This window comes from Pongo abelii, chromosome 8 (assembly GCF_028885655.2).
Source record: "Pongo abelii isolate AG06213 chromosome 8, NHGRI_mPonAbe1-v2.0_pri, whole genome shotgun sequence".
NCBI classification, from domain to species: Eukaryota; Metazoa; Chordata; class Mammalia; order Primates; family Hominidae; genus Pongo; species Pongo abelii.
Genome location: NC_071993.2, coordinates 130,865,298 through 130,885,904, shown reverse-complemented (window position 1 = coordinate 130,885,904; position 20,607 = coordinate 130,865,298). Strand labels below are relative to the sequence as shown.

Genomic DNA, 20,607 nt, shown 5'->3' with positions numbered 1-20,607 from the left:
AACTTAAAGAATGCACCAGGAAGGAAATAAGTCATTTTAAAAATTTATAATTTATAATATTTATAATTGATTTAATATTTTTGAATGTAGGTGTGATACAGAGCTGAAACAACTGTGTTACAACCTAAAGACAATACATATGAAATTGAAAACATCTTGATGTTTTCTTAGAACTCTGAGACAATATGAAGAATGAAAGCAGATGGATGTCCTCTTAGAATTCTGAGATGACAAGTATGTAAAATGAATGTGTAATAAGTCCTCTTGCCACATCCACATAGAACTTGGAGATAATGAGTATGAAAACTGAGTTCTTACACAGTCGACTAGCTGAATAAGTGCCAGCAGCATCAAACATCCAGACTCTGTTGTTATGTGAAAAAGAATGAACTCATACTTGATTAAAATAAAAACAAACAAAAAAAGAAAAAAAGTAGAAAAAGTCCTACAGGAAGCATCTTACTCAGTGGTGAAATATAGAAATCTTCCCTTGGATCTCACGAATGAGGCTGGGATGTCTGTTACTCGCTTCTTTCAGCATTGGACTGAACATCTTAGCCAGTATAATAAGTCAAGAAGAAGAAATAGAGGACCTAATGACTGGAAATAAAGAATCAGAACTGTCATTAGGATATCATCATATCCATAAAAACATCCAAAGGAGCCCACAAACTTTTGGACCTAATTAATAAATTAGCAAGGTAGCTGGGTACAAAGTCAACATATAAAAAGCATCTGTGTGTCTACATACCAGCAACAAATAAGGAGGAAGTAAAATTTAAAGTGATATCATGTAAAATCACTTAAAAAAATCAGCTACCCAGTAATAAAGCTAGCAAAAGATAAATAAAAGAAGACCTAAATAAAGAGGGTCATATACCATGTTTATAGACTGGAAGATTTAATACTGTAAAGAGGTCAATTCCCCCAAAATTGGTGTATATATTCAATATTAACCCAATTAAAATCCAGAGGCTTTGTTTTAGAAATTGACAAGCTGAATTTAAAATTTATATAGGACTGCAAAGATCTGAGAATAGTGAAGGCAACTTTGAAAAGCAAAAACAAAGTGAGAAAATATATACTATCAGATATAAAGACGTATTATAAAACAATAGAAATGAAGATAAGACAGATTTAGGATAGGATAAGAAGTAGACCAACAGAACAGAATAGAACATCCAGAAACATACCTACACATATACAGTCACATGATTTATAGCAAATTTCCACTCTGGTGCAATAGGAAATTAACCATATAAATGGTTCTAGGTCAGCTGGAAGCCCATGTATCTTGGACCGGGTGCAGTGGTTAATGCCTGTAAATCCCAGCACTTTGTGAGGCTGAGGCAGGCAGATGATGAGGTCAGGACATCGAGACCATCCTGGCAAACATGGTGAAACCCCCTCTCTACTAAAAATACAAAAAGTTAGCTGGGCATGGTGGCACGTGCCTGTAGTCCCAGATACTCAGGAAGCTGAGGCATGAGAATTGCTTGAACCCAGGAGGCAGAGGTTGCAGTGAGCCAAGATCGCATCACTGCACCCCAGCCTGAGTGACAGAGAAAGACTCTGTCTCAAAAAAACAAAAAAAAAAACAAAAGAAAACCATGTATCTTGACCCGTCACACTATATGATAATCAACTCCAAATGGATTGCAGATCTTAAATGTGAAAGGTAAAGCAATAAAGTTTTTTAGAAGAAACATCAGTTAATATCTTTATCGTCTTGGAGTAGGCAAAAATTTATTGAAAAGAACAAAAGTACTGCAAGCCATAAAGAAAAAAATGGCTAAGATTGGATTATGTTAAGAATTTTTTTCATCAAAAGATACCACAGGCTGGGCATGGTGGCACACACCTGTAATCCCAGCACTTTGAGAGGCCAAGGTGGGTAGATCACTTGAGCCCAGGAGTTTGAGACAAGTCTGGGCAACATGGCAAAACCCCATCTCTACAAAAAACAAAAAAACAAAAAAACAAAGGTTAGCTGGGTATGGTGGTGCATGCCTGTAGTCCCAGCCACTTGGGAGGCTCTGAGGTGAGTGAATTGCTTGAGCCTGGGAGGCTTCAGTCTGGGTGACAGAGCAAAACCCTGTCTCAAAAAAAAAAAAAAAAAAAAAAAGATACTACAAAGAGGATGAAAAGGAAGACAAATTGGAGGAGATATTTGCAATATATGTATATATTCAACTTATATCTAGAATGTATAAAGAGCTCTATAAATCAATGTGAGAAAGACAGACAACTTAATTGAAAAAGGGAGAAAACTTGAGTAGGCACTTCTCAAAAGATGGTATTCAAATACCCAATGAACATACAAAATGTTGAACTTCATTAGTCACCAAGTAACTTAAAATAAATCAACAATGAGATAAAAGGATACATCCATCAAGAATGGCTAAAATAAAAAAGGAAGATAATAACAAGTGTCAATAAGAGCATGGAATGACCAGACTCTTGTTTATTGCTGGTCTGAGTACAAATAGGTATAATTAATTTGGAAAATACTGCAGCTGAACATAGGTTTATGAACATATCTACCCTCTGACCCTATGACCTAGCAATTCCACTCCTAATTATACAACAAACAGAATTTTGTATAAATTCACTAAAATATACATGCAAGAATGTTCACAGAAGCACTCTTCCTAATAATCCAAACTGGAAACTACTCAAATCCCCATTAGCAATAAAATGGATAAATAAATTGTGGTGTCTGTTCTCAGAGTAGAGTAGTAGAAAGCAGTGAGAATGAATAAAGCATAATTATAAGCAATGATAAGAATTATCAAAGACGAAACTAAGTCTGAAACAAAATGAACAAAGCCTTCATAAACCTGTGACAAGAGGACCCATCTGTGATCATGCTTATTTTCAGCAGTGGTACACAGGCAGTAGAAAGGGGAGTTAGTTTTCTAAACGGGGAAAAAAAAGATAGCCTCTGATTGGCAAGCATTCTATTATGGTGGAATTTTTGGAAGTAGAGGAGACTTTCTAATTGGTCTTCCGGTACTTTGACCACCCTTAGTGAACTTCAAGAGGGGCAGCTCCCTACTGCCTGGCAGAGGAAGTTCCACTCCTATCAAATGGCCTAAAAGCCTACCATGCCCTGGCTTCTGCTCCCCTGTCCCTTCCTCTGCTCTCCTGGGGCACCAGCATCCTTTCTGTCCTCCAAGTGCCATGGGCCCTCCTTCCTCCATCCGTGAGATGCTTATATGTCAGTGGGAGAGAACGACAGTATCAAGTAATTCCAGAAAGGAGTATGAAATTACAAACTGAATTAAACTATGAAGGAAAGCATATAAGAAAGAAATTGGCTAGATTGAAGGGTTAAGACTAGCTTTTTTACTTGGTATGGGGTCTGAATAATTTAAAGGCAGATGGAGGAGAGAAGAGGAGGAGTTCAGACAGATGCAGCAGTATGTGCAAAGGCCCTTGGGCAAGAGAGAGTATAAACAGTATCAGGAATTGAAAGAAAGAACACAGAAAATGCAAGGCAAGCAAGGGTCTTGTAGAACGTGATGAGGATTTTGTTAATATTAAGATAGCACAATATTTAATATAAGAATACTTATGAGCTATTTTAAGCAGGGATGACATGATAATATTTCATTAGAAAAGTAAGCTCTTGCCTGCAAGATAGATGGGGGAGCAATTTAGATGCCAGGGGGCCTGAGAGAGTGAATTGGGGTGGTGGCAGGGGAGGTGGAGAGAGTTGGATACATTCTTGAAAATGCAGAAGTTAAAATTGACAGAACTTGGTGATGGATTCAATATAGAGGAATGTATTAGTCTGTTTTCATACTGCTATGGAGAAATACCCGAGACTAGGTAACTTACAAAGAAAAAGAGATTTAATGGACTCACTGTTCCACATGGCTGGGGAGGCCTCACAATCATGGTGGAAAGCGAAAGAGGAGCAGTCATGTCTCACGTGGCGGCAGGCAAGAGAGCCTGTGCAGGGAAACTGCCCTTTACAAAACCATCGGGTCTTGTTAGACTTATTCACTATCATGAGAATGAGATGGGAAGAACCTGCCCCCATGATTTAATTACCTCCCACCGGGTCCCCCCAACAACATGTGGGGATTATGGGAGCTACAATTCAAAATGAAATTTGGGTGAGGACACAGCCAAACCGTATCAGGGAGGAAGGGAAGGTGGGACACCCAGGCTAACACTGGGATTTTGGTCTCCCTAGGTGGATGGTAGTACCTTTCCTGGGGCAGGGCCTCTGGTGGACTGTCACGTCAGAGTGTAGAACGGAGGGCGTGAATCAGTTATTTTAAAGCAAGTTAAATTTGAGATGTTGCAGAGACGTTAAGTGGAGGGGTCAACTAGGCAGGAGGACATGATGTAGCTTTGCAGTTCAGAAGATGGTTCTGAGCCATAGAAACAATTTACGATTCAAACATAAGTAGGGGATTGGTATTCTTATTTTTTTTTTGAGTTTGAGAAATTATGACTTGGCTTTCATTTCCTTTTTTTCCCTGCCCTCTCCTTTTCTTTGGAGAACTTCTTTTTATTTTTCTCTCTACTCCCCTCTTATTGTCTTGTGCTTGTCTTGACTGAAGGGTTTCCTACATTCATCACCTCTGTCTCGGCAGGATACAGCTCCCACCTCTGTTGTCTGTCTTGCTGTATCACCCTCGGGCCTTATCAGCTGAAAAACAGGCAGCAAAGGAACGGCAGCTACAAGTCATTCGGAAATTATTTGTATGTGGGAAACAGGTTGCTATTTTGGGTGTGGATAATTTTCCAGGGCAAAGGAAGGAGCTGTTGCTGAGGTGCTTTTCTTGTTAAGGCAATGCTAATGCATCTCCATCCACAGCCCTGGGCTCAAACTGGTGACTCTCAGAGGAGGAATGTGGTGTGTGATCGATTCTGGCTTCTAACAGGTATTCAGACAGAGTTGGTGGGGAGGAGAGAGGAGAAGAAGAGAAGGTGTGAGATGAGGGTTTGTTTCCAAGCATGTATAAAAGCACCTAAGAATCATTTTCATGACAAGTCAGTCGGATGAACCAGAATGCATAGAACCAGCTGTTCTTTTGAAATAAACTCTACTGGGCAGTATAAATTCAGACAGGAAACTCAAAACCTTATTTGGATAGATCTGAATCCTGAGGGCAAGCAGGCAAGTAGGAAAAGGATTCCAAATACTTCAATGGGCAGAATTTTCTAAAAAAAAAAACAAACAAAAACAAAACGAAAAACTAGCAAATTGCTTCTTAGTTCCAATATTTAAAAAATTAAAAGAGGGAGTGTACTCAGGAAGACTTTCCCTATATTGTTCAACAACTAATATTTAAAAAACTGAGGCAGAGAGAAAAAAAGGTGTAGGTTGCTTTTCCTGCCAAGTCTATCAGGTTAACCTCCACTCTGAAAAGTCAAATTATGGCTAATTTACCCCCAGAAATTTCTGTGCAGTAGGATGTGATGATGGGGGTATTTATTTGGGTCCAGCTATCGCTGGATTCTTCCTGGGGTGGGGATTGTCTGTGTGGCTGTGACACCCAAGGAGAAACTCGGTATCTCTTAGAGACTCAAGATTTTATTTTTGTGATTGGTAAAATCTCATTTGTTACATTCCCAAATCAGCTTCCTAACCAAAATGTTTAGACCAGTTTGCAACCTTTACTCAGATTATTTTTCCACAGAGCTTCTTGGGTGTGATGTAGGTATTCAATGCAAAAAGATACATACACATTTGTTTATCTTTATGTCTGTGATCAACGGTTAGTGATTACTAGGGGCTAGGCCTTGTTCTAAGTGATTAAAGGGCATTAAACTGAGGCTTACATTAATTCTTTAAGGTTGATACTTTTATGATTCCCATATTATGGATGAATATATAGTGGCATAGATGGGTCAGTTAGTTACCTGGCTGAGGTCACAGAGCTGTAAATGTCCTGGAGCCAGGGTTTGACCCAGTGCTGTCTGGCACCTGCTCTCCTCACTTCTAAACCTCTTCATGGAAGAATAAACATTTTAAAGTGTGTAGTCCAAATGATGTTTTATTTTCTCATAGGAGTGACTGGGTGACATCCTATAAGGTCTTGGTGAGCAATGACAGCCACACGTGGGTCACTGTTAAGAATGGATCTGGAGACATGGTGAGTCTCATCCTCCATTTAACCATGCCTTTCGTGCCTGGCTGGGTGGGGTTTTGCAAAGAGGGGCAATGTATGATCAACTCTTTGGAGATTTGTGGATTCTGTGTCAACTCAAACCTACCACAACAGTCTGATGGACAGAGACCCCTTCCCTGCCCTGAAGCCCAGCAGCAAGTGACACACATTTAGAGCTAATGTAAAATTCAACCTTTATTTACTCCCATCAGGCAACTGCAGGAATGCAGCATCTTACGTAATTTGCAAGTTAGCCCTGGAAGTTGCATGCACGGGGCATGCTGGGGCCCCTTACAGCTGTTCTTAATAGTTTCCTAACTTCATTTCGTGACCTTGGCCTTTTAGTTCCATGATTAGCTCCAGCTTAGTCAGTCCTGATCCTGTCACTCTCTTCCTCAGATTCTCAAATGCATATTCCTAGCATGGTATCCAATGTCTTACACAGTCTGACTAGTCTGACTGTGGCCTCCTTTTTCAACCTTCTTTCTCATTCTTACCCCCTACACACAGTCCTGTGTCCTTGTAGAAGTGAAACAGCTGCTCGTCTGCCTATGAATCCAGTATTTAGGCTTCTGCACTCATTGTTCATTTTCTCTGGATACCCTCTCATCCCTACAGATCTAAATAGCTTTCCTTCAATGCCAGTTCAAACAGCCCCTCTTCCCCAAAACTTTGCCTGGTCCTCTCCATCTTCTGAAATCCCAAAGCTCTCTAGTTGTCCCTTTGCCGTGACACCGATAGATTTTTCCTACAATATATAATTAACAGCCCCCCTCCCTGCAAACCAACTAGATGGAGGCTTCCTGAGGGCAGGATCCAGGCCTGATTCATTTCTTTTTTTTTTTTTTTTTTTTTCTTTTCAATGCCCAGCACACATTAGGTTTTCCTCAATAAGGTCTTGTTGAATAGTGAATTCTGACTTTTTATCCCTTGGTAATTAAGCGCTAAAAGATTTTCCTTTTCTCCCATGAGCATAAATAGATATTTGAAGGAAACAGTGAGAAGGAGATCCCTGTTCTCAATGAGCTACCCGTCCCCATGGTGGCCCGCTACATCCGCATAAACCCGCAGTCCTGGTTTGATAATGGGAGCATCTGCATGAGAATGGAGATCCTGGGCTGCCCACTGCCAGGTGAGTTCACCCTCCTGTGCTTCCTGCAGGGTGGGAGCACTGATGGAAAACAGATGCCCAGCCAAGGCAAATAAAAATAAACTAAGCAGACCAGGCACAGTAGCTCATGCCTGTAATCCCAGCATTTTGGGAGGCTGAGGAGGCAGAATCACTTGAGTCTGGAAGTTCAAGACCAGCCTGGGCCACAAAGGGAGACCTTGTCTCCACAAAAATAAAAATAAATAAATAATAAATAAAATGTAAAAATTACCCAGGCATGGTGGAGTGAGCCTGTAGTCCCAGCTACTTGGGAGGCTGAGGCAGGAGGATCACTTGAGCCCAGAGGTCAAGGCTGCAGTGAGCCGAAATAGCACCACTGCACTCCAGCCTGGGCAATGGAGTGAGACCCTGTCTCAAAAAAATAAAAAGATAAAAAGTAATAATAAACCAAGCAATTGTTTTCTTGTGTAAAAAAATACATGTCTATGGTAGAATATTTAGAAAACATAAGTGAACCAAAAAGAAAATGAGTAAAAATTTCCCATAAGCCCACTGGGAAGCACAGTGAACAATTGGGCTACTGAAGTCCCTTGCCAAGTGTAGTTTTGCCTACTGTGATTTTAAGATGATGCCTACCACTCAGAAGTGAGAAAAAAGAAAATTATGTTGAAATTTGGGAGAACACATTTATTTGTCATTGGCAGATCCCATTACACTGGGTAGTGGCGGTGGGGTAGGAGGGAGTAGAAGTTCATTCTAAACCACTGACAGTCTTTTTCTGATGAAGTAGCTGCTCTTGGAAGCCTGTGTCTTTGGGTAAATGCTTACTCAGGTAGTATTCTACTTGCCTTATTTTCACATGAGATATTTGGGGGTAACCTCGGGGTGGCTTGAAGAAAGGGGGTTTGAATTCACATGTGCCACCTGCATCTTTGGTAATGTCTTCTCTGGACAGGCTGCTCTGTCTCAGCCTTTCAGGCATTCCAAGCTTGTGCCTGGGTGGAACCTGCAGGCTGCAGCCTCTTCATCCTGACCACACATCTCCAAAGAAGGCGGCTGGCCTGAGATCACTCCCTACAGGGCCTCATCACCTCATGGGGCCTATAGGAACCTTCACATTCCTGTTCACCCGCAGTCCACCCACACAGTCAGGCCGTGGGGACATGGGGCACAGTCGTCGCTCATCCCCCAAACTCTCCAGTGAGGCCTTCCCACTCCTGCCTAGTGTGAGGTGCAGGGCTGGCTACCTATGGGACTCCTAGTCCCTCCCAGCACTGCCTGGGGCAGGGTACCAGCTCTGATGCTATTTCTGTAGTAACCCCCTCTTCACGAACTGACATTTCCTGTATTTTCGAAGCATACTGAAGGTCATTTAATTGTTTTTCTCTCAATCCCATAGTATTCATGATCTTGCTAGCCAACCTCCGATTTTTAGAATACAAACCTCATATTGGTGAGAAAGACAGATCTATCTACCTAACTGCTTACCCTCACACTGGTCATATTTTTTGTGTGTTTTATATTTATGTGTACTTATTCGATTGTGCAACTTTTTTTATGTCATCAAAACCATTAGAGACCATCTGTCTTTGGGATGCTTCTCTCCTAGCCCATGGAAAAAATGCCATGTTTTCAATCTGCCTCAGACGGTTGGAAGTTCAGTTGTTTCTAATCACTGGATTCTGTAAACAACCCCACAGAGAACATTCTTATTTCTCTGTCCTTCTTTTGTGTGTGTCCACAATTATTTCCTGAAATTAGATTATGATAAGTAGGATTGCTGGTACAAAGAATGTGTCCAGTTTCAAGGCAGATGCAGAGAGACTGTGGAAGGCCTGCCTGATCGTGGATGTGGGCCTCCTGTGGCGGGCTGGTGCAGGAACTGCCTCAGGACTGGTTCCGGCATCTTGGACCTGCTGGGCTCTCCAGCACAGGGCGACTGTGGGCACAGGTATCTTCAGGAGGCATTTATGGGCTCTGGCCCTCTTGATGCCAGCCCAGGAGTCTTGCTCTCCTATTCTGCTCAGCACAGCCTTGGTCTGCTTGCTTGAAAAAGTAGGGCTGCAGCTTTTCTCTGCGGGTAGGAATTCATCTGTTGTTGGCAAAGGGCAAAAGGCAGCCTGTGAGAGTCTCATGAAATAAATACTTCCCTGTGAAGTTATTCTTGGTGTGTTTGTGTTTGAAGATGGGCCCTGGAGGTCCTTTAAACCCTCACAAAGTCAGGGTTACACTGTGAAATCTGAATCCATGTATGGACTCAGAATGCTTCTATTTTCCACCCCTCAAATATTGAGGACCATTTTTTTTTCTAGAAGTTACTTAGCAGTTTGCTCAGAGGGGAGCGGCTGTTCACGCATGCTGCCTGATGGGGTCATGTCCAAGGATGGGGTAGCTCAGGGGCCCAAAACGAGTCTTGCTTATCACCCCAGTGCTAGGGAGATTCCTTTGTAAAAGTTATGGAGGCCAGAGCCAGGGATGACCCAAGGTGACCTCATGGTTTAAACGCAGCCTCTCCGAGTCTGCACTTCCCAGGCCTCTTTCTCATGAAACATTCATTTACCTTTGCTTCTGCGTCTCTTTGTTCTGTCCCTTTCTTCCCTCACTATCTTCCTGTGAACTCTCTGGGGGGGTGGGGGGGGGCGGATGAGGGTGCTGGTGCTTTTTAAGACTCTATGCATAATGTTTCCAGAAATTTTTGAGCTGAAAAGTGAATTACCATATACCATGGTCTATTAATAGAATTTTTAAAGCTCAAAAGTAAAAGAAAATGGAGAGTTGTTGTTGAATGGGTACAGACTGTCAGTTTTGCAAGATGAAAACATTCTGGAGATGGCTGGTGGTTTCACAGCAAGGTGTATGTACTCATCGCTACTGCACAATACACTGGAAAAATGGTCAAGTGGTAACCTTTATGTTATGCGTAGTTTTCCACAATTAAAAATAATTTGGCAGGGCACGGTGGCTCACGCCTGTAATCCCAGCATTTTGCAAGGCTGAGGCAGGCGGATCACTTGAGGTCGGGAGTTCCAGACCAGCCTGACCAACATGATGAAACCCCATCTCTACTAAAAATACAAAAATTATCCTGGCATGTTGGCGGGTACCTGTAATCCCAGCTACTTGGGAGGCTGAGGCACAAGAATCACTTGAGCCCGGGAGGTGAGGTCGTAGTGAGCCGAGATCACACCACTGCACTCCAGCCTGGGTGACAGAGTGAGACCCTGTCTCAAACACACACACACACACACACACACACACACGCACACACACGGTCTTAAATAAATAAATAAAAATAATTTGATTGCTATTAATAAAAAACGGTAAAAGAAAGTCCTCTTTTCTAAGGTTGAATGGACTTATCCATTTTGCACTGAATATCTATGCTTATCAGAACCTGGGAAGAATTCTGAAGATAAAGTTTTAACAATAAAAAAATGCGAGTTAAGAACTGTGCCAGCTGACTGGCCAGATGGTCATGGCCTTGGTGGTTTTCAGAGATTTTGCTGTTGCAAACAACACTGCATTACACACTGCCTGGTTCTTAAAAGGACCAGGTGAGGCTTTGCATATGATTACCCTACTAGGCTACAGGGTTGGCACCCAGCATCCTAGGAAATGACCTTCAAGATACTGGGGTGGCAGTGCTTGAGCCCCTGGAACTGCCCAGTAGCTTATATTATGAATGTGTGGGGCTTTGATGTCTTTGGGGGAAGCTGTCACTCTTTCCACCTCGTCTTCCTGGCCAGGTCTGAGTGACTATCCTCCCTCTGCACAGCACTGAGGTGTCCAGGGTTCTTGGGTGTGACTCAGAGAACCTAGTGACGGGCACAGAGATCTGTGGACAGAAGCCACTCCCTGAAGCACAGAGGAGCTGCGGAAAGGCAGTGCCTGCGAGTCAGTCCTCCAAGTTGGCCAAGAGCAGGTGACACGCTGTATCCTTCCCCCTGATACGTACATCCTCCCAGCCCATGTTCACTAGTTCATAATTATTGAAAAGCTATTTTAATTGTAAGGCCACCACCTGTCTTGCTAAACTATGATGTTTCAGCCAGCCACCTCACCCATCATCAAGATGAACAAATTGGAGAAAGGATGGGCTGTTGCTCTGTTGGGTCACCATGGGTGCAAGACTTTGTACATAAATTGATTTGCTTTGCTCCCTTCCATTTTTGCTTGCAAAGTCAGGCCTGTAGTCTGAATACCCTCTTGTGGCAATGGGTTGATCATTCATTTGGTCTCCAGGCCTGGACTCTTAAAAAGATAGGAATTAGGTAGAGGGCATGAAGCAGCCATTGGCTTCCTCATACTAGGCCTCCTTTTGCTGAGGGTGATGTCATCAGCGAGCGTCTTTTTGATGGGCATAAACAAGCTTATTGGAGTTGCTGAGTACCAGCTGAGCCCTTCTGGTTGCCAGGGCCTTAAAAAGGAGATGAGTTCACACCCGTTTCAGGGGAAGCCTGGTGGACAGAAGGGACATGAGCTTTGGCTCAGCTCAGACCTGGGTGCAAATTCCACCTTTTTTTTTTGAGACGGAGTCTCGCTCTGTCGCCCAGGCTGGAGTGCAGTGGTGTGGTCTGGGCTCACTGCAACCTCCGCCTCCCGAGTTCACACTATTCTCCTGCCTCAGGCTCCGAGTAGCTGGGACTACAGGCGCCCGCCACCATGCCTGGCTAATTTTTTGTATTTTTAGTAGAGATGGGGTTTCACCGTGTTAGCCAGGATGGTCTTGATCTCCTGACCTCGTGATCCACCCGCCTCGGCCTCCCAAAGTGCTAGGATTACAGGCGTGAGCCACCGCGCCCAGCCTCAAATTCCACTTTTGCTCCTCAACAACTGTGGTCTCAGGTAGCCCATGCAAATGTATTGTGGTTTACTTTCCCATGGAGTAGAGGGAATACCTTCGCTGTAGGGGTGTGGCTGAGTCCTTCAACTTCTGTGGTCATGCTTTCATAAAACATTCAAATAAAATAACACAAATGTTCCTCACAGTCCTATGGGAAATCCCAAATCTCCTCCTTCCCTAGAGTTTCTGGGGGCTCTGGGGTGGCTGCCCACCTGTCTTCTACCACCTGTGGGTCCCAGCTGTGCTCTGGGTTGCCTTAGGTCTTTCCTGCCAGTGGCTCTGGGTGCTAGAACAGCAGTCTCCACTGATGCCGATTTGTATGCATGAGTATTGCAGAAGGTCTGGGGATAACAAAGGGGCAGCCTGGGCAATCAGCGTTTCTCTTCCTGAGTTTTCTTGTCATCCCAGCAAGGGGAACCAACCTGTTGCTCACTGCCTTCCTCCTCAGTCTAGCCCACTGCCCTGCCACACTGGCGTTAGAACTGTGCTCTCCCTGGGGAGATCTTTCCTATCTGTCTCTGCTTCTCATTTCCCGTGTCTGTCTCTGCTGTCCTCTGGCTTCCTGTCTCTGGGGCTTCCGGGTTGGGGTGGTGGGCGGAATGTCTGGGTTTTTTTCTGGTAGGGACCTTCTTCCATCCTGGCTAGCTGGCGCCTTGCCTTTCAAAACCATGAGTTCCGTGAGAAGAACTCTGCTACTCCCCTAGGAAGCAGAAGAGGCTGCTCTTGTTTTGATTGTAAGTTTCCAGCAGCCCCTCCATTCCTGATCGGGGACTCTGTGAAGACTAAATGAGCACCAGTGCATGGTTAGTGCTCAATACGCTTTATTTTTCCCAATTTCCCCTTCTTCCTCTTTGCTCTCCCTGAGGTTTGGCTATTTTGTTCTGTGGCTGCCTCATTTCTAAGGTCACCAGATCCCATAGGTGGTGAGTGGATGTGAGAAGATATTTCCTCCCCATTAACCCTGTCCTGGTTTTGTTTTCTGTCCTCTCTGTGACTCGCTAATGGTGCTAAATCACTACTTTTCCAACAACAAGAATGCCAAGGCCTCTCCCTGTGCAAAGTACTCTGGGATTTGAGGTTGAGACGGCAGGTCACACGGGAACCACAGATTTCTCTCCTGGCCTGTCTCAAACTCTGGGCTTGGGTTCAGCTGCACAGCAAGAAGCCCACCGCTCACTGTACAGAAGCAGCTCAGTTAGAAGGATGGCCTCTCGCAGTGGGCATTTGTTCAGGGCTCACCACGACTGACTGCACCAGGCTGAATAGTGTCCCCAGGAATTCATGTCCCCCTCAGAACCTCCAATGTGATCTTATATAGAAACAGCATCCTTGTAGATATAATCAATCAAGAGGAGGTCCCCCTAGAACCTTGGATGTGATCTTATTTAGAAACAGAGTCTTTACAAATGTTGTCAATCAAGAGAAGGTCATACTGGATGAGGGTGGGCCCTTAATCCAATGACTGGTGTCCTTAAGAAGAGAAAACAGAGACAGAGGCACACAGGGAGAATGCCATGTGACATTGGAGGTGGAGATCGGAGTGATGTGGCTACAAGCCAAGGGTTGCAGGCAGCCAATGGACATCGGAAGAAGCAGGGAAGGATCCTCCCCTAGAGTTTTTAGAGAGACTGCAGCCCTGCTGATGCCTTGAAGCTCTATCCTTCAGAACCATGAGAGAGTCCATTTCTGCTGTTCTCAGGCTGGAGTGCAGTGGAGCGATCCTGGCTCACTGCAGCCCCCACCTCCTGGATTCAAGTGATTCTCCTGCCTCAGCCTTCCTGAGTAGCTGGGATTACAGGCATGTGCCACCACACCCAGCTAATTTTGTAGTTTTTGTGGTAGAGATGGGGTTTCTCCATGTTGGTCAGGCTGGTCTCAAACTCCCAACCTCAGATGATCTGCCTGCCTCGGCCTCCCAAATTGCTGGGATTACAGGCGTGAGCCACCGCGCCATTTCTGCTGTTTTAAGCCACCTGGAGTGTGGTGTGCTTTGTTATGGCAGCCCCAGGAAACCGATACTCAGACTCAAAGATGGCACACTCTCGTGACTGTCCTCACCCCTGATGATGTGGCTTTAACTTACTGTCTCCCACCCTACCTTCCATTCTCTGTTCTACCATGGTAATAGGGTAATAATGATAGCATCGCAGCTTCAGGTGGGCCGCAGTTAGAGACCTCATGTGCCCTAGAAAGTGCATCTTCTTCATAACTGGCCTTTCCCAAATAACTTGATTAGAATGTCCACCCATCCGTTCATTCATTTACTCATTCACTCATTCATATATCAAATACGTATGGGGTGCCTGTTCTGAGGCAGACTCTTGGGAATCTGAGATAAAATAGACACACTTGCTGCCCCCGTCTCTCCTGGCACGATGGGGGAGACCTGCCTGTACCTGTGAGATGCCTTTATTCCTGGTGAATCCTTCTCAGCTGAGGTGGGATTGGCCCAGGTTGGCTGCAGCCTGTCCTCCTAGCAGCAGAAGGCAGCTTCCCCTTACTGTTAAATATAGTGAACTCCAAATTTCTCTTCAAAGAATCAGTATGTCAGTATGTTCAGCTCTCTTATTCCTTGTTCTCCATTTTAAAGTTTAACTTCCTGGTTCTCTTTGCTCCCTCGCCCCTAGTTTCAGTAAACAACCTTTTCCATGAGTTCTAATCCGTAGTTCACATCTGTTCCCCTGGTTACCTGCTCCGTCTTCAGTCACTCCTAGTCACCTGCTCCACCCTGAGTCACCCCTGGTCACCTGCTCTGACCTGAATTATCCTGAGTCACGTGTTCTGTAACCACTTTTCCCACCACTCTGGCTCACACCCCTGCTCTCTCTCTCTTTTTTTTTTTTTTTTTTTTTAAGATGGAGTCTTGCTCTGTCCACCCAGGCTGGAGTGCAGTGGTGTGATCTTGGCTCACTGCAAGCTCCGCCTCCTGGGTTCACACCATTCTCCTGTCTCAGCCTCCCAAGTAGCTGGGGCTACAGGCGCTCACCACAACACCTGGCTAATTTTTTGTATTTTTAGTAGAGACGGGGTTTCACTGTGTTAGCCAGGATGGTCTCGATCTCCTGACCTCGTGATCCGCCCGCCTCGGCCTCCCAAAGTGCTGGGATTACAGGCGTGAGCCACTGCACCCGGCCACCCCTGCTCTCTCTAAAATAGCCAATTGGAATCAACTTAGACTGTGTGGTCCAACCCTAGCCAATAGGGGAATGACACAGCAGTAGGGGCTACCTGCATCAGGAATAAGAACCCCTTCCCCTCCCTTGTTCAGGTGTGCTCTCACCATTGCTCCATCTGCACATTGCACCCTTCTATAGAAGGAAAATTGCCTTGCTGGGAAAATTCTTTGGGTGCTGGTTCTTCTTTTCAGCACCAGGGAACAAGCATTTGTTTCTAACATTACCAAGTTTAAATAAATGTGAGATTTCTCTTCGTGGTCCAGCTGCCCAATGTTGATGATCTTGGGAAACTGTTAAAACAGCCACACTCTTGAAAACTGTCTTTCCTGACAGCTTCCCTGCCAGTCAAGCTGCAAATTGGCCCTGGGCTTTTGGCACAGCAGCATCTGCCAGGGAACCAGAGGGTTTCCTGGACTTCCGCTCCCACAGTGGAGAAGTTGTGCGATGGGGACATAGGAAATGGGGTGGAAGTGAGTGAATAAGCACAGAGGATGTGCTGCCCCCTCTGAGGGGCCTTGTGGGGTGGCAGGTTTGATGTTCTTGCTGACAGTGATGACCCAGGATCAGGTGAGGCTGTGCCTAGGGGTCTGCGGCTCCTGGGTCTCTCGTGGCCTTGCTCTATAGGAATTACCTTGTCATCAGAGCACTCAATGGTGTCTGGACAAAGGTGACTGCCTCAGACAGCCAGCTCTTTGTGGGAGGGGTTTCGTGCTCAGCTCACACCATCTTTGTTCAGGGGTCTGCTGAGCATGTTGGGGCTTAGGGAGGTCACAAGGCCACAGTGGCAGCTGTTCCTTGGGTGGGAGGCTGGCATTGTGCCAGGTAAAGAAAAATCTCTTGTGACCTAGCACCTCTGGTGTCCTCAGTTCTCGGAGAGCACTTTGGGGCCAGTGATCCTTTTTTTTTTTTTTTAATCAAGGTGAAATTCATATAATATACACTAAGACTTTTAAAGTGTACGCTTTGGTGATAGTTAGTGTATTCATAATGTTGTGCAAGCCCCAGCCCTCTCTAGTTTCAAAACTTTGTCATCACCCCATAAAACCTCCCTGAACCTGAAACTGAAGAGCAGGTTCACTGCTCTCACCACATACAGAGTCCAATTAACAAGAGTGAGGTCTGGTATAAAGAAAGTGGTTTATTCTGAAGCCAGCTTAGGGGAAGAGGCGTCTTGTCTTTAAATGTGCTGCTTCACTTTTGGAGCAGAAAGCAGGCACTTTTAAAAGGCAGGGGAGGGAACAAGCAAGGGTGAAGGGTTCATGCTAGCTCTGATGCCTTCCCTACTGGTTGATTGGGCTGGTGATTGCTGGCACCTTCGTGGGCAGGCAACCTCCTGGAGGGGGAAAGTTTCATATTGGGCTTGCTTTGGTTTGTAAATCCACTTGTAACTCTCCAGACCTGTTTTGGAGCAGATAGTTAAAAGAACTTGCCCTGTAGGGAGAGGCTGGTGAAGGGGGAGGTAAAAGGCTGTATTTGCATTCCATTTTATTTTATTTTCTTTTTTTTTTTAATTATTTTTATTTTTTGAGATGGGGTCTTGCTCTGTCGCCCAGGCTGGAGTGCAGTGGCATGATCTCAGCTCACTGCAACTTCTGCCTCTGGGGTTCAAGTGATTCTCCTGCCTCAGCCTCCTGAGTAGCTAGGATTACAGGTATGTGCCACCACTCCCAGCTAATTTTTGTATTTTTAGTAGAGACCGGGATTTCACCATGTTGGCCAGGCTGGTCTTGAACTCCTTACCTCAGGTGATCCACCCGCCTCAGCCTCCCAGAGTGCTAGGATTACAGGCATGAGCCACCACTCTCAGCCTGTATTTGCATTTCTAAAGGGCTAAGTAGGAAGTGGGGAACTGGGGGAATAAGAGAAGAAGAGAGAGAAAAAATAATTAAACCATCTCTTAGAAAAATGAGGGCTACAAACCCAGAGTAATCACTCCCCAGTCCCCTCCGCCATCCCCGGGTAACCTGGAATCTGCTGTCCCTGTGGGTCTGCCGGTCTGGATGGAGCATTCACAGGCATCCTGAGCCCGGGCTTCTGGGTTGCAGGTGAGCCACCTTCCCAAAAAAGGAACCTCTTTTCCCCAGCCACGCACCTACTCATTTCAATCAAGGTCCCAACCAGTAAGGCAGCAAACAGCAAGCAGAGCAGCCCAAAATCTTGGTCCCGTTGAAGTCCTAGTAATGGGACTTGATCTGGGATTCTTACTGTTCTTTTAAGAATAGTCCCATGTACAAATCACCTGAGGTCAGGAGTTCGAGACCAGCCTGGCCAACATGGCGAAACCCCGTCTCTACTAAAAATACAAAAATTAGCCGGGCATGGTGGCAGGTGCCTATAATCCCAGCTACTCAGGAGGTTGCAGTGAGCTGCACCCCAGCCTGGGTGACAAGAGCAAAACTCCATCTCAAAAAAAAAAAAAGAAGGTCTCACGTAGTGAGCAAGCACTTGGTTTGGGGCTCAGGAGCCCTGAGCTGTGGCTGATGTGGGCGCTGGTACCAGCAAGAGTGAGGGTGAGATGGGTTCTGATGCTGCCAGGCCCACCTGGGGCCTCCTTCCACCTTTCCTAGATCTCCCCTTCCAATTGTGTCCCTTTTCCATCTCTGTCTGCACTGTCATCTGGTCCCCAGCATAGCTCACAGCCCAGCTGCATGGGGAACTGGCTATAGCCACCTCGGAGCCCAGGCCTCCCACCACTGACACTCCAGCTTTAGCCAACCTCCTCTTCCACTCTCCTCCTCTGAGGGATTGTGGCCCGAGTGTCAAATCACCATGGTTTTTTGGGCCAGCTGGAGGGTGTGCCCGGGAGAAACACAAGTCACAGAAGCATCTGTGGCTGTTTTTTTCAAAGAGGTTCTCAGGAGGTTTAGTATTTATACATTTTCCTTACAAGAAGGGGGGGCAGGTTGGCACTGAGGCAAATGATGACATCCTTGGGAGACTTTAGTGCCCAGTAAATCTACATTTGACATAAGATAGGTGAACATTTGAAGAAAAAGGGAATAGAGGAGGCAACGTCTCAGGGAGGGGTGAAGGATCTTGTCTTTTTTTGGTGCTTGGGAAGATAAGCTGTGCCTGGAAGGATCTTGTCTTTTGAAAGAGCTGTTTTTTTAGCCCATAGGGTAGAAAGCCGAATGACTGGCAGTAAGGAATGGGGTATAATGAGGTGTGTCCCGTCTCCATCTGTTGTGGTGGTGAACTCAGCTTCCAAATTTCTCTGGGATTCTCTTGGCCAAGAGGTTGTCCATTCCATCAGTTGGGAGCTTAGAATTTTATTTTTATTTCTCACTTCTAAACAACCGGTGGATGTGCGTAGGGTCCTGGGAATGTCCAATTGGTTGCCGTCAGGTATGGGGTCAGTGTCTGCTTGAGCTGCCTGATGCCGCAGAGCTTAGGCCGTGTGTTTCAGGGAAGGCAGCTGGAAGCAGGGTCTCTGTCTCTCATTCTCTCTCACATATGCTTCCCGAAACAGAGGATGAAGAGGAACGCAGACTTTGCCACACGTCCGTCTTAGTCTGCAGATGCGTGTGCTCCTTCCATGAGCCTTGAGTGAGCCCCTCATGGTTGGGGGCCTTGTATCTTTCATGCTTTTTTCCCCAGCATCTCACACAGTGCTGGGCATGTAGCAGTGTTCAGTGAACAATAGGATGAAGTCAGTAAAAGCTTTTTGCTTCAAGATTAAAGCTACATCTGCATAAATCAATGGGCATTGGCCAAATGTAGGTCATATCTAGCCTAAGATGGGATCATGAGATTGCTTTCTCATATACTGTAGTCATTAAGGCAGCAAAACAACAAGCTGATCAATTAATAATTAAATTTTTAACTAGAAGACATCTGCAGGCATGTATCTGCCTAGTCAGAGCTGTGGTCCTTAAGAAGCTAAAGTGGGCTGGGCACGGTGGCTCACACCTGTAATCCCAGCACTTTGGGAGGCCGAGGTGGGCAGATCACAAGGTCAGGAGATCGAGACCATCCTTGCTAACATGGTGAAACCCCATCTCTACTAAAAATACAAAAAATTAGCCGGGCGTGGTGGCGGGCGCCTGTAGTCCCAGCTACTCGGGAGGCTGAGGCAGGAGAATGGTGTGAACCCAGGAGGCGGAGCTTGCAGTGAGCCGAGATCACGCCACTGTACTCCAGCCTGGGCGATGAGCAAGACTGCGTCTCAAAAAAAAAAAAAAAAAAGAAGCGAAAGTGATTTAAGCCACATAATTAAGTTGTCTTAGGAAACTCAAGCTAAAGTTGCTTGAGTTAGTTGGAGAGGGTGACCAACCATCCCAGGCTGCCAGGGACTGAGGGGTTCCAACGACACGACGCTTTCTGTTTAAAACCAGGACAGTCCTGGGAAAAACTGGGACAAGTTGGTTGCTTTGTTGTTAGGCCACATGTCAGAGTCCCAAGTGCTACAGGTTGGGGAAGCAACAGATAGAATAGAGTGTGTTCAGAGGAGGAAACCGGGGCAGTGAGAGCCGTGGAAATCATCATGAGGGCGGTGCAGGGAATAGGGATATTTAGGCAGGAACAGAGACAACTCAGGGGAAAATAGGCTACATTTCTTCCAAATCTGTAGGATCGTCATGTTACTGATGGAGGGTGTCCAGGTTCTTGGCATCTTGAATAAAGAATTGGACAAAATGCACAAACAAAGCAAGGAAAGAATGAAGCAACAAAGCAGAGATGTATTGAAAATGAAAATGAAAGTACGCACCACAGGGTGGGGGCGGGCCTGAGCATAGGGGCTCAAGAGCCCCATTACAGAATTTTCTAGAGGTTTCCACTGGTCACTTCGTGTACGCCCTATGTAAATGAAGAGGATGAAGTAAAGTTACAAAGTCCTTTACTTGGTGTATGCCCTCTGTAAATGGAAAGTATATTTCCTGTCATAGCTGAAGTGTTTCCATTTGATTTAGTTCTAGGAAGTCAGTATGAATCGGCCTTATGTTTCCTTCTTCCAGACCCTGTTCTCCTACCTCAATCATATATGAAAGGGAGAAGGCTTAGTCATCATAGCTGAAGAGGAATGAATTAAGATCAGCAGGTAGACTTCAGCTTGATAAAGGAGGACCTTCCTAGCAATCAGGGCTGAAAATAGCACCAGAGGCTGCTTCATGAGGGAGTGAGCTCTTAGTCTCCAGAGGGCTCCCATGAACTTACATCAGGGATACCCGAGAATAGATTATTGAAAGGAGATGAAAGGTAGTCCAGGTGATTGAAGGATTTATTTTTATGACCATGTCTGAGGAGTAAGAAATGACTGAGATGAGGGTGACCAGAAGGCCCTACAGGGCAGCAGACATCTGTTCTGGTCTCTGAGGAGTCAAAAGAAAACCACAGGAGGACTCAGGG

General features: G+C 45.4%; 1 protein-coding gene across 4 annotated transcripts in view; it reads left to right on the top strand.

Annotated features, from left to right (window-relative positions):
• Nucleotides 1-20,607, top strand: part of CPXM2 (carboxypeptidase X, M14 family member 2) — a 147,159-nt gene that overhangs the window by 87,708 nt on the left and 38,844 nt on the right. For all 4 annotated transcript variants that reach the window (XM_002821236.5, XM_054523003.2, XM_054523002.2 and 1 more), the window contains exons 5-6: nucleotides 6,032-6,116; nucleotides 7,113-7,263. In XM_002821236.5, coding sequence (XP_002821282.4) covers nucleotides 6,032-6,116; nucleotides 7,113-7,263 — 236 coding nt within the window. The remainder of the gene's footprint in view (nucleotides 1-6,031; nucleotides 6,117-7,112; nucleotides 7,264-20,607) is intronic.